We start from the raw sequence: 20,349 nt of genomic DNA, 5'->3' as shown, positions 1-20,349 counted from the left end.
TGTGGACAGACTGCCTAAAATTGGCACGGATGAGAAATATAATAAGAGCACTTACAAAATCATTACAGAAAATATAACAATTTCCATCTTCCTGCATCACCCAGATGAGAGATCTCAGGTTAATTTCTAAGGCTTGCATAAAGAGAGGAGAAATGAAACACACACAACGATGTGAAATTTAAGGCATCTCTGGCAAAGTATAAGCATCCACCATTTCAAACCTCTTTTTGAACACTTCAGCCAGCTCTTACATGACTGTCAACTGTGCCGTTTATGTGTTATCACAATAAAATGAATTTACAGAACTTTAGTGTTGAGAGAGCCCTTAAAGACACCTTGTCTCATACCCTCAATTTACAGAAGGGGAAACTGAGGCCCAGAGGGAACAAGAAACCTCAATACATTCCTTGTTAATAACTTTGGCCACCTGGAAATACACCTGTTTCAGAAACAGAATTAATTTCTTTATCTTTTGCAAGAACTACAGTTTTCTCCATTTAAAAATTATACACCTGGGTAGGCCCTTAATTTAAAACTGCTGACATTAATCAAGAAGCATTCATTGTCTAAAAAATCAGTTTGAGATTTCAGAACTCAAAGAGTTTAAACATTCTTTTCCTTCAGGTAAATACATAGAAATATAACCTGGCCAGGAAACAAATATTATCACTAGCCCTGATGCTAACAATACAGCCCAATAACATCACCTGCCCACCACCCACCATGGCCTCTTGTATTGTAATGTGAATAGGGATAAATAAGGATAGATTCTGATGTGGACGAGGCAACCAGGGTGGAGGCTCTGTCCCTGGTGATTTAGGTATCAGTCCTAGAGATTTAGCTTATGTAGGTTATATTTCCTGATACCATGGTAGATATTAAAACAGGGAAATTTTAAACATATTTCTCAATTCATTGGACATAACCATAATAAACTCATTCTATGGTAATAAATATTTTGGAAAATATCCATATTTTTCCATAAATTCCATTTAGTGGAAAAAGTGGCACTATCTATATATTTTTGCAAATATTTTGAATGTCCAGCTTTAAAGAAGACAGCAGGAGTCTCCTCTCTGCTTCTGCATTCAGTCTGTTGTGAATTTGTTTGGTTGGAGTATATGAAGAAATTCTGGCCTCACGCAGATATTTGAAAAGAGAGGAATATTTTAATAACCTGGAACAGATAATTGTGGATATTATTCTTTGATATTGCACCAAAACTCAATACACTGTAATGTCTTAACAGTTATTTACTGTGTAGAATCTGAAACCATATCAATGAATTTTCCCTACTCTGTTCCATTAAAATCCACTGGTCTCTCTTGCACTCTGGATGACTCTTTTACCTGTGTGTGATTTTAGAACATGATGTGTTGATCATTAGGAAGCTAGTGGCTATTGAGTTATGCAGATATTTCCTATGTGGACATATTTCAGCCTATAAAATTAAAAAAAAATTGCTATTATAATAAAAATCTTTAATATTAGGAAACTTTCATGCTCATATTGGCAGACACAAGTTCTCTAAAATTCTGATTTTTGCTTGAAAGCTTACATTTGTCAGTGGGAGCAGATACTGTGCATTGATTGATTTTCTTGAAGTGAAAGCCTCACGTTGCTCATCATCAAGGAGCCATGTATCAAATACTCTGGCATGAATCATCAGTTTATTGGTTGTTCTTTCAAGTAAAATGGTGTTCCATTTAAAAAAAAAAAAAAAAAGTGGCCTGTTCAGCTGGAAACTCAAGCAACCACGCAAGTACTTTTCTTTGAGATAAACCTTCTGCCTTGATGTGCAGCAGCAGTGCTTTGTACATACTTCCCATCCACTCACAAAGAGTATTTAAAAGATGTACACTCAAGTGTTGCAATTTAAAACAATTTATTTAGTTATTTATTATTTTCTGAGATGGAGTCTCACTCTGTCACCCAGGCTGGAGTGCAGTGGCATGATCTGGGCTCACTGTAAACTCTGCCTACCGGATTCAGGCCATTCTCCTGCCTCAGCCTCCCGAGTAGCTGGGTCTACAGGCGCCCGCCACCTTGCCCAGCTAATTTTTTGCATCTTTTAGTAGAGATGGGGTTTCACCGTGTTAGCCAGGATGGTCTTGATCTCCTGATCTCATGATGCACCCGCTCGGCCTCCCAAGGTGCTGGGATTACAGGTGTGAGCCAGCGCGCCAGGCCTAGAACAATTAATATTGTTTTTACTACTTCATCAGTTCTCAAGCAATTATAGTAATTGAGTAAATTACTGGGAGTTTGGTACCACTGCCTTCATTTGTGTTGAGGCATCAGCAATTTTACCCACCAATGTTATTGTTTTGCACCATCAGTGCAAATGTCAGTCAGCGAAATAGGCAAACAATGCCTTAGTGTTCTTAGGAAAGCGTTAGGCCTTGTGGACTCTCTTGCAGGGATGTGGAAACCATACTTTGAAAATTACTGCTACAGAGAAACTTTTCACATATACATGCATGTTTATTACCATAGCATTTTTGATAATGAACTGGAACCAACCTAAATGACCATCACTAGGAGAATAGATAAATAGATTATTGCCTATTCATATGGTGAAATGCTCTACAGCAATGAAAATGAATGAACTAGAACTGTAGGTGTTAACACACATATCCTCCCCCAAAATGAAAAATCCATGATAAGTAAAAAAACAAAATAAGTTATGGGATGATGCTTACTGTGAACCATTATTTAAAAGTCCAATCCAAAACCATAAAAATTACACACTGTTATGAATATATAGCTATATCTATGCACACAGATACATATAATGAAGGTTTAAAAACATGCATTGAAATGCTAAATATAATTTAGGGTGAGAGTTACTTCTGAGGAAAAAGTGAGATGAGGGAGGGTTACACAGGAAGTTTCCATTTTATCTGTAACAATTTACATCTCAACACTTCGAAGCAAATAGGGTAAAAGTATTAAGGTTTAATAGAACTAGGTGATGGGCATCATTATGCCATTCTCTATTTCTTTCTGTATGTTTAAAGCATTTTGCTATCAAATTTTCTTTTAAATAGGAAGACTGTATAACAAGAAAAAGTTTTATTAGAAATGTTTCATTTTTTTAAAGACAGACTTTCCCTTTTTATTATAATTGGCAAGAATCTTAGTGCTAAATTGAATACCCAATCTTAGTTCATGAAATTGTCTTTTTTGATAACTTTTTGTTTTGGTATAAAACTTGTAAGATTTAAGGAAAATACCAAGAATTTCAAAATACCCTGTGTGAAAATTCACCAGTTGTTTATACTTTTTGCCCCATTTGCTTTATTCTAGTCATCCTGCTTGCACACTGTCTCTCTCCCTCCCCACTCTCACACTTTCGTCTGCTGCTGGTTCTAACCATACATTGCAGGGCCTTTCCCCATCCTACATCCCTCCCTCCCTCCTTCCTTCCTTCCCTCCTTCTCTCTGTCTTTTCAGATGAAGTCTCGCTCTGTTGCCCAGGCTGCAGTGCAGTGGTGCGATCAAATCTCACTGCAACCTCCGCCTCCCAGGTTCAGGCGATTCTCCTGTCTCAGCCTCCCGAGTACTTGGGATTACAGGCGCGTGCCACCACGGCTGGCTAATTTTTGTATTTTCAGTAGAGACGGGGTTTCATATTGGTCAGGTTGGTCTCGAACTCCTGACCTCAGGTGATCCACCTGCCTTGGCCTCCCAAAATGCTGGGATTACAAGTGTGAGCCACCATGCCTGGCCAACTTATCTCTTTCTATTTCAACAGTATTGCACATGTATTTTTTGGAGGAAGGGAAAGGATTGTTGAGATATAAATTATAAATAAGTATTATCACTCTAAGTTATTATGTAAATGTAAAGTGCCATGTCTGTTATATTATTAATTATTGTAAATAATGTCTAGAAAAAAAGGGGCAAAAAAAAAAGAAAAGAAAAACCCACTTAAAGCTCATCACCAATTAATATTTGGTGTTATTTTACATGTGTACATATAAATACTTCTATGCTCATCCTGAATAAACAAGTTCTGCTGCCTGCTTTGTTAATTAACTGTAGTATTTTATGATTTTAAATGTCTCCCCACCATTGGTAATAATAAATCAGAATTCTTTTCGTTATTTCTCCCGTAGTTAGAGAAGTGGTAATCATGAATTAAGATGTAGAGGTAAGAAATTCTATTTACCAAAACTAAATACAGAAGTTCTTTTTCTGTCATTTCTAATTCTAGATTTGTGCAACTCCAGGCAGTTTCCATGTGATTCTGATAAGTATATTCTCTACTAATTAACATTATATTTATTTTTAAGGTCAGTATCGTTGACAGTGTCCAACAGGAAACAGATGATCTTACTAAGCAAACAAAGGTGAGGTTTGGAAATCAGTTTCTTAATAGATAAAATCAGTCTCTACACCTGACTTAGAGACAGAATTGCAGTTTGGAGGGCTTTAGTGCCTACCAATGTTTGGTTTGCAGAAAAGAAAATAGTAACCATGTGTGGCCTTTTAGAATCTTGAGGGACTTCCAGAGAGTCGCAGATGATGCTTTTATGTCTAATTAGAATATGAGCAGCCTGCGAACATCAAAATTCAACTGTACACCACAAGCTTAGAGGGTTGTTCACATCACTTTCTTCTTTATGGAATTAGAATATATTGGACTTAGTATTTTCCATTGCACCAGTCATGCACCTACCACTGTGAGGTGTTGCCATATCCTCCTCGTGCCACGTTGTGATTATTTACTTGGTATTGTTCTCTTGGTCAATTCACTTTATCATTAAGCAATTTTTTTTAAAAAAGGACTTGCATTTTTGTTGATCAAATTAATGTGGCTAGAAACCAGCTTCACTTATAATAGATGGCAACTGTGAAAATATATAATGCAAACAAAACAATGCTTTAAATTTCGTGTATTCCCTTACCTGACAAATATCTGAGCCCAAGATCTGAGTCGAAGTCACTCTCTTTCTGTTTGTGTACATGTCTGCACATTTGTTAAAAGGGGTATTCGTAGACAGAGAGGCATGAAAGCTCTATCAGCACCTAATCATCAATAATTTCAGGAAGATTGAGAGATAAATGGAAGTGGGAAAACTTTCTCAACAACGGTTTGTATGTCTGCTGTAGGACAGCCATTGGCACACAGCAAGCAGTCATCTTTAATGCTATGTCTGGATAGCTCCTAAAATTATCTCAAGAACCATGTCAAAATCATTGGGTGGCATCTGCCCCATGGTTAGAGATGACTCTACAGCTTCTTAAGAAGCTTGACTCTTAAGCTTCTTGTACTTTTTATGTTTGTTTTTAACAATAGGCGTGTACTGTTTCTTTTTTCTAAGAATCACAGAGTGTCACAGCTATACCAGAGCTTAATCAGTACATAATTCAAAGGGCCATTGGTACTAGCTGAATATGACTCTTAAGCTTCTTAAGAAGACAGGCACTTGGATTTTCCAAGCTTAGGTGACTGTTGTGGGGATGAGAGAATGCAGGCCAAGTGTCAGCACAGGGCCTTTACATGAAGCAAGGGTGTGATAAATCCTGGCTGTGAGCATCACTGCCATCCTTATTGTCATCATTGTCACTATAATTTCCAGGGAAAGAGCTACCAGCCTCTACGGCGATCCAAGAGAAGATGGGTTATCACCACCTTGGAGCTGGAGGAGGAAGACCCGGGACCCTTTCCCAAACTGATTGGTGAGGTGAGGTGCCTACTCTTAAGGAATGACCCCATCATGGCCTCTGAGTCAGCATGCCCCTTTGGCCAGGAAGATGAAGTCTTGAAAGGTTTTGTGCTAGTGAGGCCAGGGAGTGAAGTAGAGCATAAAGAGCACTGGCCTGGGGTTCAGGATGCCTGCGTTCTAGAACTCACTCTACTTCTACCTGGGTATGTGACTTTGAGTGAGTCACTTCTCCGTGTGAGTGTCTGATGAGAATCTCATACAGCAACAGGGTGGTTAATTCCAACTGACAGGTCTGCTTTATTTGGCCCATGCAGAGGTTTTGTTTTGTTTTGTTTTTGTTTGTTTGTTTTTAATATTATTTAAAAATAGGGAGATTGTCGACTGGGCGCAGTGGCTCATACCTGTAATCCCAGCACTTTGGGAGGCAGAGGAGGGCGGATCATGAGATCAGGACACCGAGACCATCCTGGCCAACATGGTGAAATCCCATCTCTATTAAAAATACAAAAAATTAGCCGGGCATGGTGGCAGGCGCCTGTGATCCCAGCTGCTCCGGAGGCTGAGGCAGGAGAATGGCATGAACCCGGGAGGCAGAGCTTGCAGTGAGCCAAGATTGCACCACTGCACTCCAGCCTGGGTGACAGAGTGAGACTCCATCTCAAAAATAATAATAATAATAATAAATAATAAATAAATAATAAATAGGGACACTGTCTTAAAATTTTTGCCCTTCTAGAGACTTTTTAAAAGTGGAAAGTTCTGGCCACATGGAACCCACATTCCCACATGACAACAGTTAGGTGGGGCTTGAGTTACTCCGAATACCACAGTTTCCACCACTCCCTATTTGAAGGGCAAGCACCGCCTTGAAAAAGTCACATGGTATTGGAATGGTAGAATCTTTCCACCAGGCTCATGTTGTTTATTTCCACTACCTTCCTGGTACCAATGGCCCTTTGAATTATGTACTGATTAAGCTCTGACATTCTGTGACATTCTGTGATTCTTAGAAAAAGGAAACAGTACATGCCTACTGTTAAAAAACAAATATAAAGAGTACAGAAAGTTTTCAAGTCTCAGTGGTTAAAAGTATATACTCCTAAGAGTCAGGGGGAGTGAGTGGGTTCATATTCCTACTGCACCACGTCCTTGCTGGGTAAGTTAGAGATTCTTAATGTGTCTGTACAATGGAGTCGATGATATTGCCTACATTTCAGAGATGTTTTAAAGATTGAATAGGTTAAGGCAAGCAAGGCATATTGTAGGCCCACTCATTCTAAACTCTTTCTAAATGTTAGTTGTGTGATCACTACTTCTCTTTCCTTCAAGGGATAATCAATATTAAATAAATTGGTATGTGTGGTTCCAGATATTTCTTTACAGATTTTCTGATGTGAATCTGCGTCAAAGAAATAAGATCACACTTGGTGTGTTGTTCTGCTTGCCTTTCTTGTTGAGCGATGTGTCCTGCTCATCTTTCCGTCTTTCCATGGCAGTGTAAATACATCTTTGAAGGCTACAGAGTATCCCATGCTATGTGAAGGAAGTATCACTATATTATTTTTTTCAGGTTGATGAACATTTATGCTATTTCCAAATTGTCACTATTACAGACCAAACTGCAGCCAACAGTTCAACACCATTGCTCCTGCATCTCTGCCCATCTGTTTATTTCTTTGGCAGATGTGCCATTGCTGGGTATAATTTCTTAAAGATGCCATTGATTCTTAGCCTTGATACTTGATTATCATAGTGGCTTATTCTCATCCTCCTTTTCATTTTTCCTCCTTCTAGCTGTTCAATAATATGTCTGATAACATGTCGCTAATGTATCTACTCAGTGGACCTGGTGTGGATGAATATCCAGAGATTGGTTTGTTTTCTCTTGAAGATCATGAGAACGGAAGGATATATGTTCACCGCCCTGTTGATCGAGAAATGACACCGTCTTTCACGGTATCTAAAATTTGATATATTCTAAGCTTGGATTTAAAAGCTCTTGCAAGACTGTTGTATTTGGTAAGCATTATTTAAGCTGACTATGTGCGAGGTTCCGGGAGACTGAGAAATTATGCCTTGTGACAAGCTTTACGAGTATGCCTGAGACTTTTGTAATCTTCTTTTAGAGTTGTGGGCTTTGGCTTTGTAATGATTTCTGCAATCGATGTGAGCTGCTGTAAGTCTTTATTCTAATGACCAGTGTCCTAGCATGATTGGGATATCTGAAAGCACTTGGGGATAGGGTCACAGAATGTTTATACAATGGGCTTTATTTATTTATTTATTTATTTATTTATTTATTTATTTTTGAGATGGAGTCTTGCCCTGTCACCCAGGCTGGAGTGCAGTGGTGCGATCTTGGCTCACTGCAAGCTCTGCCTTCTCCTCGGTTCATGCCATCTTCCTGCCTCAGCCTCCGGAGTAGTTGGGACTACTGGCGCCCGCCACCACGCCCAGCTAATTTGTATTTTTAGTAGAGACGGGATTTCACTATGTTAGCCAGGATGGTCTCAATCTCCTGACCTTGTGATCCCCCCACCTTGGCCTCTCAAAGTGCTGGGATTACATGTGTGAGCCACCGCGCCTGGCCTAATTTATTTTTTTATGAGTGACTTCTGAAATATGGAGACAAGCCATAACAGACCCAGTGGGTGGCCCAATAACTGGTGCATGAGCAATTGCATACCTGTTGACGATGTCTTATTGTGAGTGCAGGTTTTCTTTACGATTTCATCACTGCAACACTGTGGTTTACTATGAAGCTGAAATTCAGGTTCTAAACTAGGAAAAGAAATCATAAAGAAAAAAGCCCTAAACCATGTATCACGTTACCCTTCTAACATAATAGGGAGTCCTTAGGTAGTCAAAATGTGTTCCATTTTGACTTCAGCGGACTGGAGCTGTTGGGAACTGGGCTTGGTTCTCAGGCCTGCTTGGCTGTATATTTGTTCATTAACTTTTTCAGGGTGGAAAGATGTTGATTAACATTCAAGAAAAGTAATATATGAAGCTTTTCTCTAGTGATCTCAATGTACGGATATACACAATGAAAGATAAACCCTTAACTCACTAATAGGCTCTGACTCTCTAATTTTTAAATAGGTGAAAATTCTCCTAAAACTCCAATGAACATGCAAAGATGACTCTCTAGGTCTTCCTTATCCATATGAATGCATGCCTCCCTTCTGTGCAGACTTCGCAGTGTCTGTTAAAAAGGAGTAGAGAGTAGTCACAAGGAGACACTGAGATAGCACTTCTCAATCTTTAATGAGCAAACAGATCACTTAGGGATCTTGGTAGAAATGCAGATTCTGTTTTAGGAGGTCAGGGTGAAGCCTGAGAGCCTGCATGTCTAGCAAGCTCCAGGTGATGCTCATGCTGCTGTCCTCAGGCTTCCATACATTGAGTAGGGAGGACGTAGTGATGGTCATGATCTGTGCAAGGATGGAGCCACACATTCAGTGCTCACTTGTTGTTGTTGCTTGTTTGCTTTTAATATTTTATTTTTTCCTTTCATTTTATTATTATTATTATTTTTAATTTTCATTTTAAGTTCATGTACAGGTTTGTTATATAGGTAAACGGGTATAATGAGGGTTTGGTGTACAGATTATTTCATCATCCAGGTATTAAGCCTAGTACCCACTAGTTAGTTTTCCTGATCCTCTCCCTCTTCCCACCCTTCACCCTCTGAGAGATTCCAGTGTCCGTTCCCAGTGTCCCTCCATGTGTTCTCATCATTTAGCTCCTATTTATAAGTGAGAACATGCAGTATTGGTTTTCTGTTCCTGTGTTAGTTTGCTAAGGATAATGGCCTCCAGCTCCATCCATGTTCCTGCAAAGGACACAGTCTCATTCTTTTTTATGGCTGCATAGTATTCCATGGCATATATGTACCATATTTTCTTTATCCATTCTACCATTGATAGGCATTTGGGTTGATTTCATGTCTTCGCTACTGTGAATCCTGCTGCAGTGAACATACTCATGCATATGTCTTTATGGTAGAATGATTTATATTCCTTTGGGTATATACCCAGTAATAGGATTGCTGGGTTGAATAATATTTCTGTTTTTAGCTCTTTGAGGAATCACCACACTGTCTTCCACAATGGTTGAAGTAATTTACACTCCCACCAAGAGTATATACATGCTCCTTTTGGTTTTTTTTGTCTGCAACCTCACCAGCATCTGTTGTTTTTTGACTTTTTAATAATGGCCATTCTGACTGGTGTGAGATGGTATCCCATTGTGGTTTTGTGGTTTTAATTTTCATTTCTCTAATAATCAGTGATGTTGAGCTTTTTTTCATAAGCTTACTGGCCACAAGTATATCTTCTTTTGAAAAGTGTCTGTTTATGTCTTTTGTCCACTTTTTAATGGTTTTTTTTCTTGTAATTTTGTTTAAGTTCCTTATAGATGCTAGATATTTGATCTTTTTCAGATGCAAAAGAAACTATCAACAGAGTAAACAGACAACCTACAGAATGGGAGAACATTTTTGCGAATGATGCTTTTAACATTTTAAATGATGTATTAAGGGTTGGCATTCATAATGTCTAATATGGGACTTTGTGTCTAAAAGCTGATAATGCTAAAGCCAAATATCTAAGAGCATTTCCTGAAACTCAAAGTTGAGTTGGAAATGCTTGGCACATCACAGATAGATCCCAGGGACCATTTAGAGCAAAGAGTGACAGTGTGGGGTTGGGGGAAACACATGGCATCCCCGAGTTCTGTTATGTCAGGTCTTCAGGGCCCTATGCTTGGAGCTCCCTGGCTAGGCCAAATCCCTGTTCTGATTCCCCAAACATTGACCACAGTTGTCTTTTAATATTGATTTATGTACTTATTTGATCCGTGGCCCTCTCATTTAACTACGAACTTCCACAGGGAAAGATACAAGGTGGAGATTCTGAGGCATGTCCCAACCTTGCCTGTCACTCTCCATCTCATGACCCTGTTTTAAATTTTCTCCTCAGCACCACTCATCACCTGAAATGTGAACTTTGTGTTTAATTCTCTGTTGATAGTTGATCTCCTCCATTAGAATGCTGGTCCATTAGAATGCAGAGAGACTCTGCCTTATTCTTGACTTTGGGGAAAGTCTGCCATTGCCCCAGGGTCAAGATCAGGGCTCCTCACGTAGTAGATTCTCCCTTAATCATGTTAGATGAAGGAGTAAATGAATGAGTGAGCACAGTAAAATGTAGCCTCAGCCTTGCTGGGTGTTGTGAGTTGAACTGTGCCTCCCAAAAAGAGATGTTCAAGTCCTAACTCATGGTACCCACGCCTGTGACCTTATTTGGATATAGGGTCTTTATAGGTGCCATCAAGTTAAAATGAGGCCATAATGGATTAGGGTGGGCCATAACCCAGTGACCAGTATCTTTAGAACAAGAGGGAATCTTTGACACAGAGACAGATGCAGAGGAGAATGCCAGGTGAAGGTGGAGGCAGAGATTAGAGTGATGCCAAGGAATATCGAGGCTTGCTAGCAACCACCTGAAGCCAGGAGAGGCAGGGAATAGTCTCTCCCTCAGAGCTTCCAGAAGAACCAACCCTGCTGACTCCTCCATTTCAGCTCTAGCCTCCAGAACTGTAAGAGAATAAGTTTCTAGTGTAAGCCATGGAGTCTGTGGTATTTTGTTACAACAGCCACAGGAAACTAACAGCCAGGGGCTTACACACTATTTAGGAGCATATGAAATGGTCCAATGAGAAGGATTACCAACCAGGAAGGGTGGCATAAGCCATGTCCTATAAATGAGGACATGTCCTAAACACTACACAAATTGAGCATCCTAGCTTAACCATCTGCTCCTGTAAGAGAACAATTATTATTGGCTTTGGCAGTCCATCAACATAGTACATTATTAAAAATCAAGTAAGCCTAATGTAGCAGCAAAAAGACATTCTAGTAGCACTTCTTTACTCTTGAGCATCCTGATAGGGTCTCTAAAACCAACCAAAAGCAAAATTGTGCTCAGGGAGTGTGTAGGGGAGGCTAACTTTTTATTAACTCCATGCGTCTACAAGAAAGCAGTAACACTAGTTGAGAATTACTGTAAGATTTAAGACAGAGACAGCAACAGGAAAAGTTTTAATTTTTTTCTGTGTATGGACCTTATCTATTTATACCAAAATATGCTCATTTTTGTAGAATACAAAGCTACCCCCAAAGCCATCCTTTTATATTTCTCAGAATAATTATGTGTTAATTTTTATCACCACACAGTCTAACCTATGCATTCGCAATTTGGTATTCTGCATTTGGTCCTGAAGGTGTTTCCATGTGCTCATTTGTGTGTAAGGCCATAGATCTTGTGCCTGTAATTTCAAATAGGCATATGGTGATGCATCCAGTTAACGCACTATGGTTTGTTTATCCAAAGGTATAAATCTTGAGGCTGTAACAAAAGGCTGGAAACACTTTCCAAGTGCAGAAAATGTCCATGACATTTCTTTTCACCATTGTAATCCGAAATCCTAGAAATTCTTAGCATCTTGCCAAAGAATAAACAGCACTCGTGTTTCTCAGGCGTCTTATGGAACTAAAGGTCTCATATGTAGCTTTAGGATAATAAATGAAATATAAAATAATAAACATGAAACACACAAGTGGTTCTTTTTTTAAATGGAAGGAGTACGGTTGGCACGGTTTTACAGCCAGAAGTCAGGGTGATTAAGGAGCAAAGAGTTGCCAGCACAGTCATAAATTATGGAGGAGAATGTAGAGATGGTGTGTGAGAAAGCCAATTTATTTGCACAAAAATTTAAAAATGTATGCTAGAGTCCCTGAAGTCCCTGAAGCGGACTAGCTCAGTAGTAGAGGCCCTGAAGGCTCCCTCAGTCCTACTGTGGAGGAGGAGGAGCGCTGACCTGCGCTAGACGTGGGGGCTGCTGATCTAGGATACCTGGTGGGACCGCGGTGATGGAGCTGAGGAGTGAGCCGCAAGTCTGCAGGGAAAGCGGGCTCAAGCAGCCACGCGAAACAAAACAGAGGGAAAGACCTTTAGGCCCCTGAGGAAGGATATGGAGACAGCATTGCCTAAAGCTTTCAAGGCCCTGAGAGGCCCTCTGGGAGGGCCACTGACTCTGGGCACTGAGTAGCCTGTAGAGTGAAATGGGGAAGAATCGGCGGAAGGTGCAGTCTTGATCCCTGACTGGACTTGGATCTGGGCTGCTCTGCTTCCAAGCAGAAGGTGAAATAGTCACTTAGTCTCTCCACGGTGCAGAGCTAGACAGCAAGGAGGGCTTCCGCGAGGATGAAGGGAGACCATCTACGTGAAGGACTGGTGCTGGTGAGTCCGCCCTGGGCCTGGCTGAAGCTGGCGGCCACGCTTCTGCAATAAACCTTTTTACCCCAAGCAGGATACTGTACCTGGCGACCAGTTGGTCCTTGAGAATCCAGTGGTCTCGATGCAGAACAGGCACCTGCCTGGACCACCCTCGTGCCACGATTCATGCCCTTTCCTGCTCTCTTTTCTGCGACTCTGAACTCCTGCCTTTCCTCACAGCCTTTTCAGCCTTCAACAAACAAAAGCACCGTTTATACTAGAGCAATGAGAGATTCAGGAGTAAAAAATATGTACATTTATTTAAAATACACCAGTTTGTATTTTATTATAGTTCATATTTATTATATTTTATTAAGATATATATATTTATTTTGTAAGTAGGGACATCATGTTTTTCAAATTAATGGACTTCATTTTTTAGAGCAGTTTTAGATTGACAGAAGCACAGAATAGAAAGCACACAGTTCCCATCCTACCCTCCCCTTACCCCCTCCCTTCAGATTCCCCTATTATGAACATTTTGCAGTAGTGCGCTGCATTTGCTATAATTTATGTGCTACATTTGCTATAATTGTTGAGCCAGTATTTTACATTACTGTTAACCAAAACCCAGAGTTTACATTAGGGTTCATTCTTGGCATCTTACCTTTTATGGGTTTCGACAAATGTGTCCATCATGACAGGGTCATAGGGAATAGTTCCACTGCTCTAAACATTCTCTGGGCTCTGCCCATTCGCTCCTCCCGACCCCCAGAACCCCTGGCAACCACTGGTCTTTTTACTGTCTCCTCACTTTGGCCTTTTCCAGAAGGTTATACAGTTGGAATCATACACTATGTACCCTTTTCAGACTGGCTTCTTTCACTTGGCAACATCCATTTAAAGTTCCTCTATGCCTTTTTCTCATTGTATAATATTCTATTGCATGGATAGACACAGCTTATTTACCTATTCACCTACTGAGAAACGTCTTGGTAGCTTCCAGAGTTTGACAATCATGAACAAAGCTGCTGTAAACGCGTGTGTGCAGGTTGTCGGGTGCACATACATGTTCAACACATTTGGAAGGGTGACTGCTGGATTGTGTAGCAAGAGTACATTTAGTTTTGTAAGAAACTGCCAAACTGTCTCCCAAAGCGGCTGCACCATTTTGCATTCTCACCAGCAATAAATGAGAGTTCCTGTTCTTTATACTCACTTTTTACTTGTTTGTTTGTTTTGAGATGAAGTCTTGCTCTGTCGCCCAGGCTGGAGTGCAATGGCATGATCTCAGCTCACTGCAACCTCTGCCCCCGGGGTTCAAGTGATTCTCCCACCTCAGCCGCCCGAGTAGTGGGATCACAGGCACCCACCATCATGCCCGGCTAATTTTTGTATTTTTGTAGAGATGGGGTTTCACCATGTTGGCCAGGCTGATCTTGAACTCCTGACCTCAGGTGGTCCCCCCACCTTGGCCTCCCAAAGTACTGGGATTATAGTGTGAGCCACCACGCTCAACCTCATATTTACTTTTTACATATAAAATTAATAAGGGCTTCTTATGAAATTTTATACAATATATGAAAAATCTCATCCCACCCACAACTTTCCCCTCTGGTCTAATTCCACAGAAGGAAAAAATAATTACAGAGGAATTACAACATTCATTCTTCACTTATTAGATTTGATATAAAGTTCTTAATAACTTCTTTGACAATATAATGACCTGAGAACCCTTAACTGCCTTTATTCCTTCCAAATGTGTATGTATTTTCCTTTTAAAAATTTATTTTAAAAACTTATGTACAGTAAAATTTGTATCTCTTGATGTATAGTTCTAAGAGTTTTGACAAACCCTCCTTCAACCCTTAACCCCTGGAAACCACTCATTTCTTTTCCCTCCCAATAAATTTACCTTGTTTCGAACATCATAGAGACAGAATCACACAATACAAGGCTTTTTAAGTCTAGAGTTTTTTCACTTTGCGTAATGAATCTTATATTCATCCATGTTGTGTGCATCAAGAGTTTGTTCTTTTTTTTTTTTTTTTTTTTTTTGAGATGGAGTATTGTTCTTTCTGTCACCAGGCTGGAATGCAGTGGTGTGATCTTGGCTCACTGCAACCTCTGCCTCCCAGGTTCAAGCAATTCTCCTGCCTCAGCCTCCTGAGTAACTGGTACTACAGGCACCCGCCACCACACAAGGCTAATTTTTTGTGTTTTAGTAGAGATGGGGTTTCACCATGTTGGTCAGAATGGCCTCGATCTCCTGACCTTGTGATCTGCTCACCTGGGCCTCCCAAAGTGCTGGGATTACAGGTATGAGCCCCCACACTGGCTGAGTTTGTTCTGTTTTATTGCTGAGTAGTATCTCGCTTCTCACTTTATAAAACTAAGGGATGCTTGGATTCTTTTTGATTTTAGTGATGATTAAAGCTGCTATGCACTTTTTTTTTTTTTGAGATGGAGTTTCACTCTTGTTGCCCAGGCTGGAGTGCAATGGTGTGATCTCTGCTCACTGCACCCTCGGCCTCCTGGGTTCAAGTGATTCTCTTACCTTAGTCTCCCAAGTAGCTGGGATTACAGGCACCCACCACCACACCTGGCTAATTTTTATGTTTTTAGTAGAGACTGGGTTTCACCGTGTTGGCCAGGCTGGTCTTGAACTCCTGACCTCAGGTGATGCACCTGCCTCAGCCTCTCAAAGTGCTGGGATTACAGGTGTGAGCCACCGTACCCAGCCCACATGTGGTTTTTATGTGAATGTCAGTTTTCATTTATTGTAGGTAGATACCTAGGAGTGGCTTAGATGGATTGCGTAAGTGTATGTTTAATTTGATAAGCAATTCCCGAATGATTTCTCAGAATAACTGAATAATTTTGTATTCTCATTAGAAATGTATAAGAATTCTGATTGCTCTGAATCTTTGGCTGAACTTGGTATTGTCAGGTTTTTTTCAGTTTAACTGTTCTAAAAGGTGTGTAGTGATAGCTCATTGCAGTTTTAATGTGGATTTCCCTAGTGAAAAATGATGACTTATTTAACATCCGCATCTCTTTTTTTGGAGAAGTGTGTTCAAACCCTTTGCCCATTTAAAAATTGTATTGTTTGTTGTCTTTTTTTTTTTTTTTTTTTTTTTTGAGACGAGTTTCCTTCTTGTCTCCTGGGCTGGAGTGCAATGGTGCAATCTCAGCTCACTGCAACCTCCACCTCCTGGGTTCAAGTAATTATCCTGCCTCAGTCTCCCGAGTAGCTGGGATTACAGGTGCCTGCCACCATGCCTGGCTAATTTTTGTACTTTTTTAGTAAAGACTGGCTTTTGCCATATTGGCCAGGCTGGTCTTAAACTCCTGACCTCAGGTGATCCACCCGGCTTGGCCTCCCAAAGTGCTGGGTTTACAGGCCTGAGCCACCTGCCATGTATTGTTTGTTTTCTTATTGAGTTTTGAATACAAATCCTTTGTCAGCATATGAAATGCAAGTATTTTCTCTCAGGCAATTGTCTTTTCATTTTTGTCTTCTCATTCTTTTCCTTTGTCTTTTCATTCTTTTAACAACGTTTCTTACCGAGCAAAAGTTATTACATTTTGATAAAATCCAATTCATCAATATTTTCTCTTCTGGATCATGTTTTTGGTGTTGTATCTAACACATTGTCATCAAGATTTCCTCCTCTTTTTTTTTTTTAACTAAAAGTTTTATAGTTTTATTTTTTACGTGTAGGTCTGTGATCCATTTTGAGTTAATTTTTGTCTAAAGTGTGAGATATAGACCCAGGTTCATTTTTTTTTTTGCATATGGACATCTAATTGTTTCAGAATTATGTGCTGAAAAGGCTAGCCTTTGTACTATTCTCAAAAATCAATCAACCATACTTGTGTGGGCCTATTTCTAAACTCTAGTCTGTTTCAATGATGTATATATTTATCTTTTCATCAATACTGTACTCTCTGGATTACTGTATTTTTATAATAAATCTTGAAATTATATAGTGTGAGTCTGCTAACCTTGTGTTTCTTTTTCAAAATGATTTTGGGTATTCAAATTTCTTTGCCTTTCCATATAATTTTCAGATCAGCTTGTTGATAATCTCTAAAATATTCTGCTAGTCTTTTGATTGAGATCATGCTGACTTTATAGGTCAATTTGGAAAGAACTGTCATCTTGGCAATACTGAGTCTTTCAGTCTGTAAACACAGTATATCTTTTCATTCAATTAGGTCTTCTTTGATTTCTTTTATCAGTGTTATAACATTTTCACTAAATAGATCCTGTACATATTTTAGATTCATAAATGGGGCTATTTTTAAATATTTATTTCTAAGTATTCATTGCTAGTTTATAGAAATGTAGTTGATTTTTGTAGATTAACTTTACATCTTGTGACATTGCTGCAATTAATTTTCAAAAGTTGAATCAGCCTAAAATTCTCTGGATAAACCTCATTTGGTCATAATGTACTATCCTCTTAATATATTTCTGGGTACTAGTTGTTAGTATTTTGTTGAGAACTTTTAACTCTAGATTCATGAGGGATATTGTTCTGTAGTTTTCCCTGTAATTTACAAAATTTACAAAATATAATCAGTTGAGAAGTTTTTCTACCTTTTATATTTTTTGAAGAGACTGTTGAATTGGTCTTTCTTCTTTCACGTTTTGCTAGAATTTACCATTGAAGTCATCTGGGCCTGGGATTTTTTGTTTTTACTTCTTGAAAGATTTTAAACTACAGATTTCACTTTAAAAAAATATATAGGACTATTCAGGTTTTCTGTTTCTTCTTGAGAAAGTTTTGGTAGTTTTTCTTTATTAAGAATTTGGTCCTTTTCATTTAAGTTGCTGTATTCGTTGGCATAAACTTAGTCATACTAGTCCTTATTATTCTTCTAATATATATAGAATCTCTAGTGATATCCTTTGTTTCATTCTTGTTATTGATAATTCTCCCCACTTCCTTGTTTTCCCTCATCAGTCCTCTTAGAGGTTTGTTCATTTTATGGATCATTTCCAAGAATCGCTTTTGGTTACATGACTTTCTCTATTGGTTTGTTGTTTTCCATTTTATTGATATATGCTCTTACCTTTACTGTCGCTTTCTGTTTGGGTTTATTATGATTTCTTTTTAAAACTTCTTAAGGCAGAAGCTTAAACAATTGATTTGAGACCTTTTGAAGTGAAAGACTACACATATGCACATTTGACACGGACTGACTTTTCTTATCTAAGTACAGAAGTGCAGAAGTACAGTGGCCATTTAAAAACATAGCATGTCAGTAGCTGTGCTAGTTACTATAAATGTTCACTTTCCCCAAATTTTTAAGTGTCTGCCCTCTGTGATGTTTCAGTAATATTCAATTAATATATTTATTTCTCATGACAATACTGATAGGTTGTAGAAACGGAGGCTCACTGGCAACCTGCCTGTGTTTACCCAGTAGAGAGACTGAGATTTGAACTTGATAATAACTCATCATTTTTTTCCAAGCCAGAGCATTGGCTTGTTCTACACATTTGCTGAGCACCTAGTCTGTGCCAGTACTGTGTTTGGTCTCTGGGGTACATGGTGAATGAGGGCAGTCTGTTTCCTGCCCTTTGGAACTCTCAGTCTAGAGGAGGAGATAGATGTAAACCTATAATTAGGATAACAGTTATTTTATTAGAGTGTTATCAAATAAATTGTTCTGCAGGATTTTTACAGCTCTCTGCTTCCTAGGTTTATTTTGATGTTGTGGAGCGCTCAACAGGAAAAATTGTGGATAAATCCTTGCTTTTCAATATTAGGATCAGTGATGTGAATGATCATGCACCCCAGTTTCCAGAGAAAGAATTTAACATCACTGTGCAAGAAAACCAAACTGCAGGTTTGTGCGGTTGGGGGGCTGCTGTGCTTCCTTCTGTCTCTGCTCTGTTCCTTTTCATTAATATTGATGAGGAGCTTGATCCTAGTCATCTTCAGGGAGAGTTTTTACTGTTCACATCTCAAAGGTCGCAGGACTTGGATCTGAGCGAAATGCTTTGAGGTCTGTAAGCCTCGTTTTGTATCGGCAATAAAATGATGTGGGAATTACATCAGTGGGAAGGGCTGATATGTAAATGCCATTCTAAAAAGAAAGCCACATGCAGTGAGGGGAAAAGAGCTGGATGATGAGCTTCTGCATATCTCTGCAAATTTTTTGTCTGTAAAATGGCAACACGATCACATCTAAAGCCTCCTAGTTACAGACACTGTGCATTCTTAAACCCAACCTATTCTTACTAGAATGTGGATTTATTTTAATAACAAAAACCATTTCTTTTGTATAATCATCTCTCTGAAAAATTCCGAGAAATGAAAAGACTGAAAAAGAAAGCATCTTTAATGCTATCCATGAGAAATAACAACCATTAAGGTTTTAGTTTGTATTCTTTCAGCATTTTTCTTTGCATTTTCTGTCTGTGTGTACACATGCTGTATGTTAAAATTATATATGTGTATACATTCACACATTTTTATATATGATTACAAATGTGTATTTGTATATACATACATTTTTTCATCTTTATCATAGTACGCATTGTATATGTGTATATAGTAAATATTTACACCTATTTGGTGTGCTTTTTCACATGTGCATATTTATAAATTTCCTCTCTAAAGGTGCAATTTTACTGTTTGTAACCTCATATTTTTCTAAAATACCCTGTTGTGTAATATTTTATGGATATGCCTTAAAGTATTTGACCAATCTCCTATTGTTGAACATTTATGTTTTTTTGCCACTTTCTGTTATTTTTATAAAATATATTTCAATGATAAAATTTAAGCTAAATATGTGTCCCAATCAAGCATTGTTTACTTAGCATGAATTCAGAGATGCAGACTTGCTGCTTCGCCCTGCACATACAACGTAAGCGTCCTCATTTGCTCACCTGCCTGCAATCCGTGAAGGTGCCTGGTGTGTTGTTGGTCTTTGATAACCATGTGCTTGAACATTTTGCTCCATTTCTTGGCCATTTCCGTGTTCTATCAGTTCCTTTCTTTTCTTCATTTTTCTGTTAGTGTGTTTGTCATTTTTCTTGATTTTAACCTCTGCAGTCTATATTAAGAATATCTGCTTGCCATGTATGTTTCAAATATATTTTCCTGCTTTATCATTTTCTTTTAAATTTTGTCCATAGTTTTTTGCCAGAAATTTAAAAATGTAATCTGATCTGCCAGTTTTGTCTTGTAAGTCTTCTGCATTGGCAGTCATGATTAGAAAGTTCTTGATCTTATAGCTGATTAAATATTCATCCTTATCTTTTCTAGTATGTCCACAGTTTATTTTATATTTAAACATTTCACTCATTTTGGTGTATGCCCCAATGCCATTTAGCAAATAATTCATCCTCTTACTGGTTTGATAGGCTACCT

At 38.8% G+C, this 20,349-nt stretch overlaps 1 protein-coding gene across 3 annotated transcripts in view; it reads left to right on the top strand.

The window, feature by feature from the left end:
- Positions 1-20,349, top strand: part of CDH26 (cadherin 26) — a 69,158-nt gene that overhangs the window by 22,110 nt on the left and 26,699 nt on the right. For all 3 annotated transcript variants that reach the window (XM_073005471.1, XM_073005478.1, XM_008012433.3), the window contains 4 exons: positions 4,299-4,355; positions 5,589-5,693; positions 7,470-7,631; positions 18,670-18,817. In XM_073005471.1, coding sequence (XP_072861572.1) covers positions 4,299-4,355; positions 5,589-5,693; positions 7,470-7,631; positions 18,670-18,817 — 472 coding nt within the window. The remainder of the gene's footprint in view (positions 1-4,298; positions 4,356-5,588; positions 5,694-7,469; positions 7,632-18,669; positions 18,818-20,349) is intronic.

The sequence above is a fragment of the Chlorocebus sabaeus genome, chromosome 2, assembly GCF_047675955.1.
Source record: "Chlorocebus sabaeus isolate Y175 chromosome 2, mChlSab1.0.hap1, whole genome shotgun sequence".
In the NCBI taxonomy this organism is placed as follows: domain Eukaryota; kingdom Metazoa; phylum Chordata; class Mammalia; order Primates; family Cercopithecidae; genus Chlorocebus; species Chlorocebus sabaeus.
Note: the sequence above shows the minus strand (reverse complement) of the source record. Positions and strands in the feature narration are given on the sequence as shown.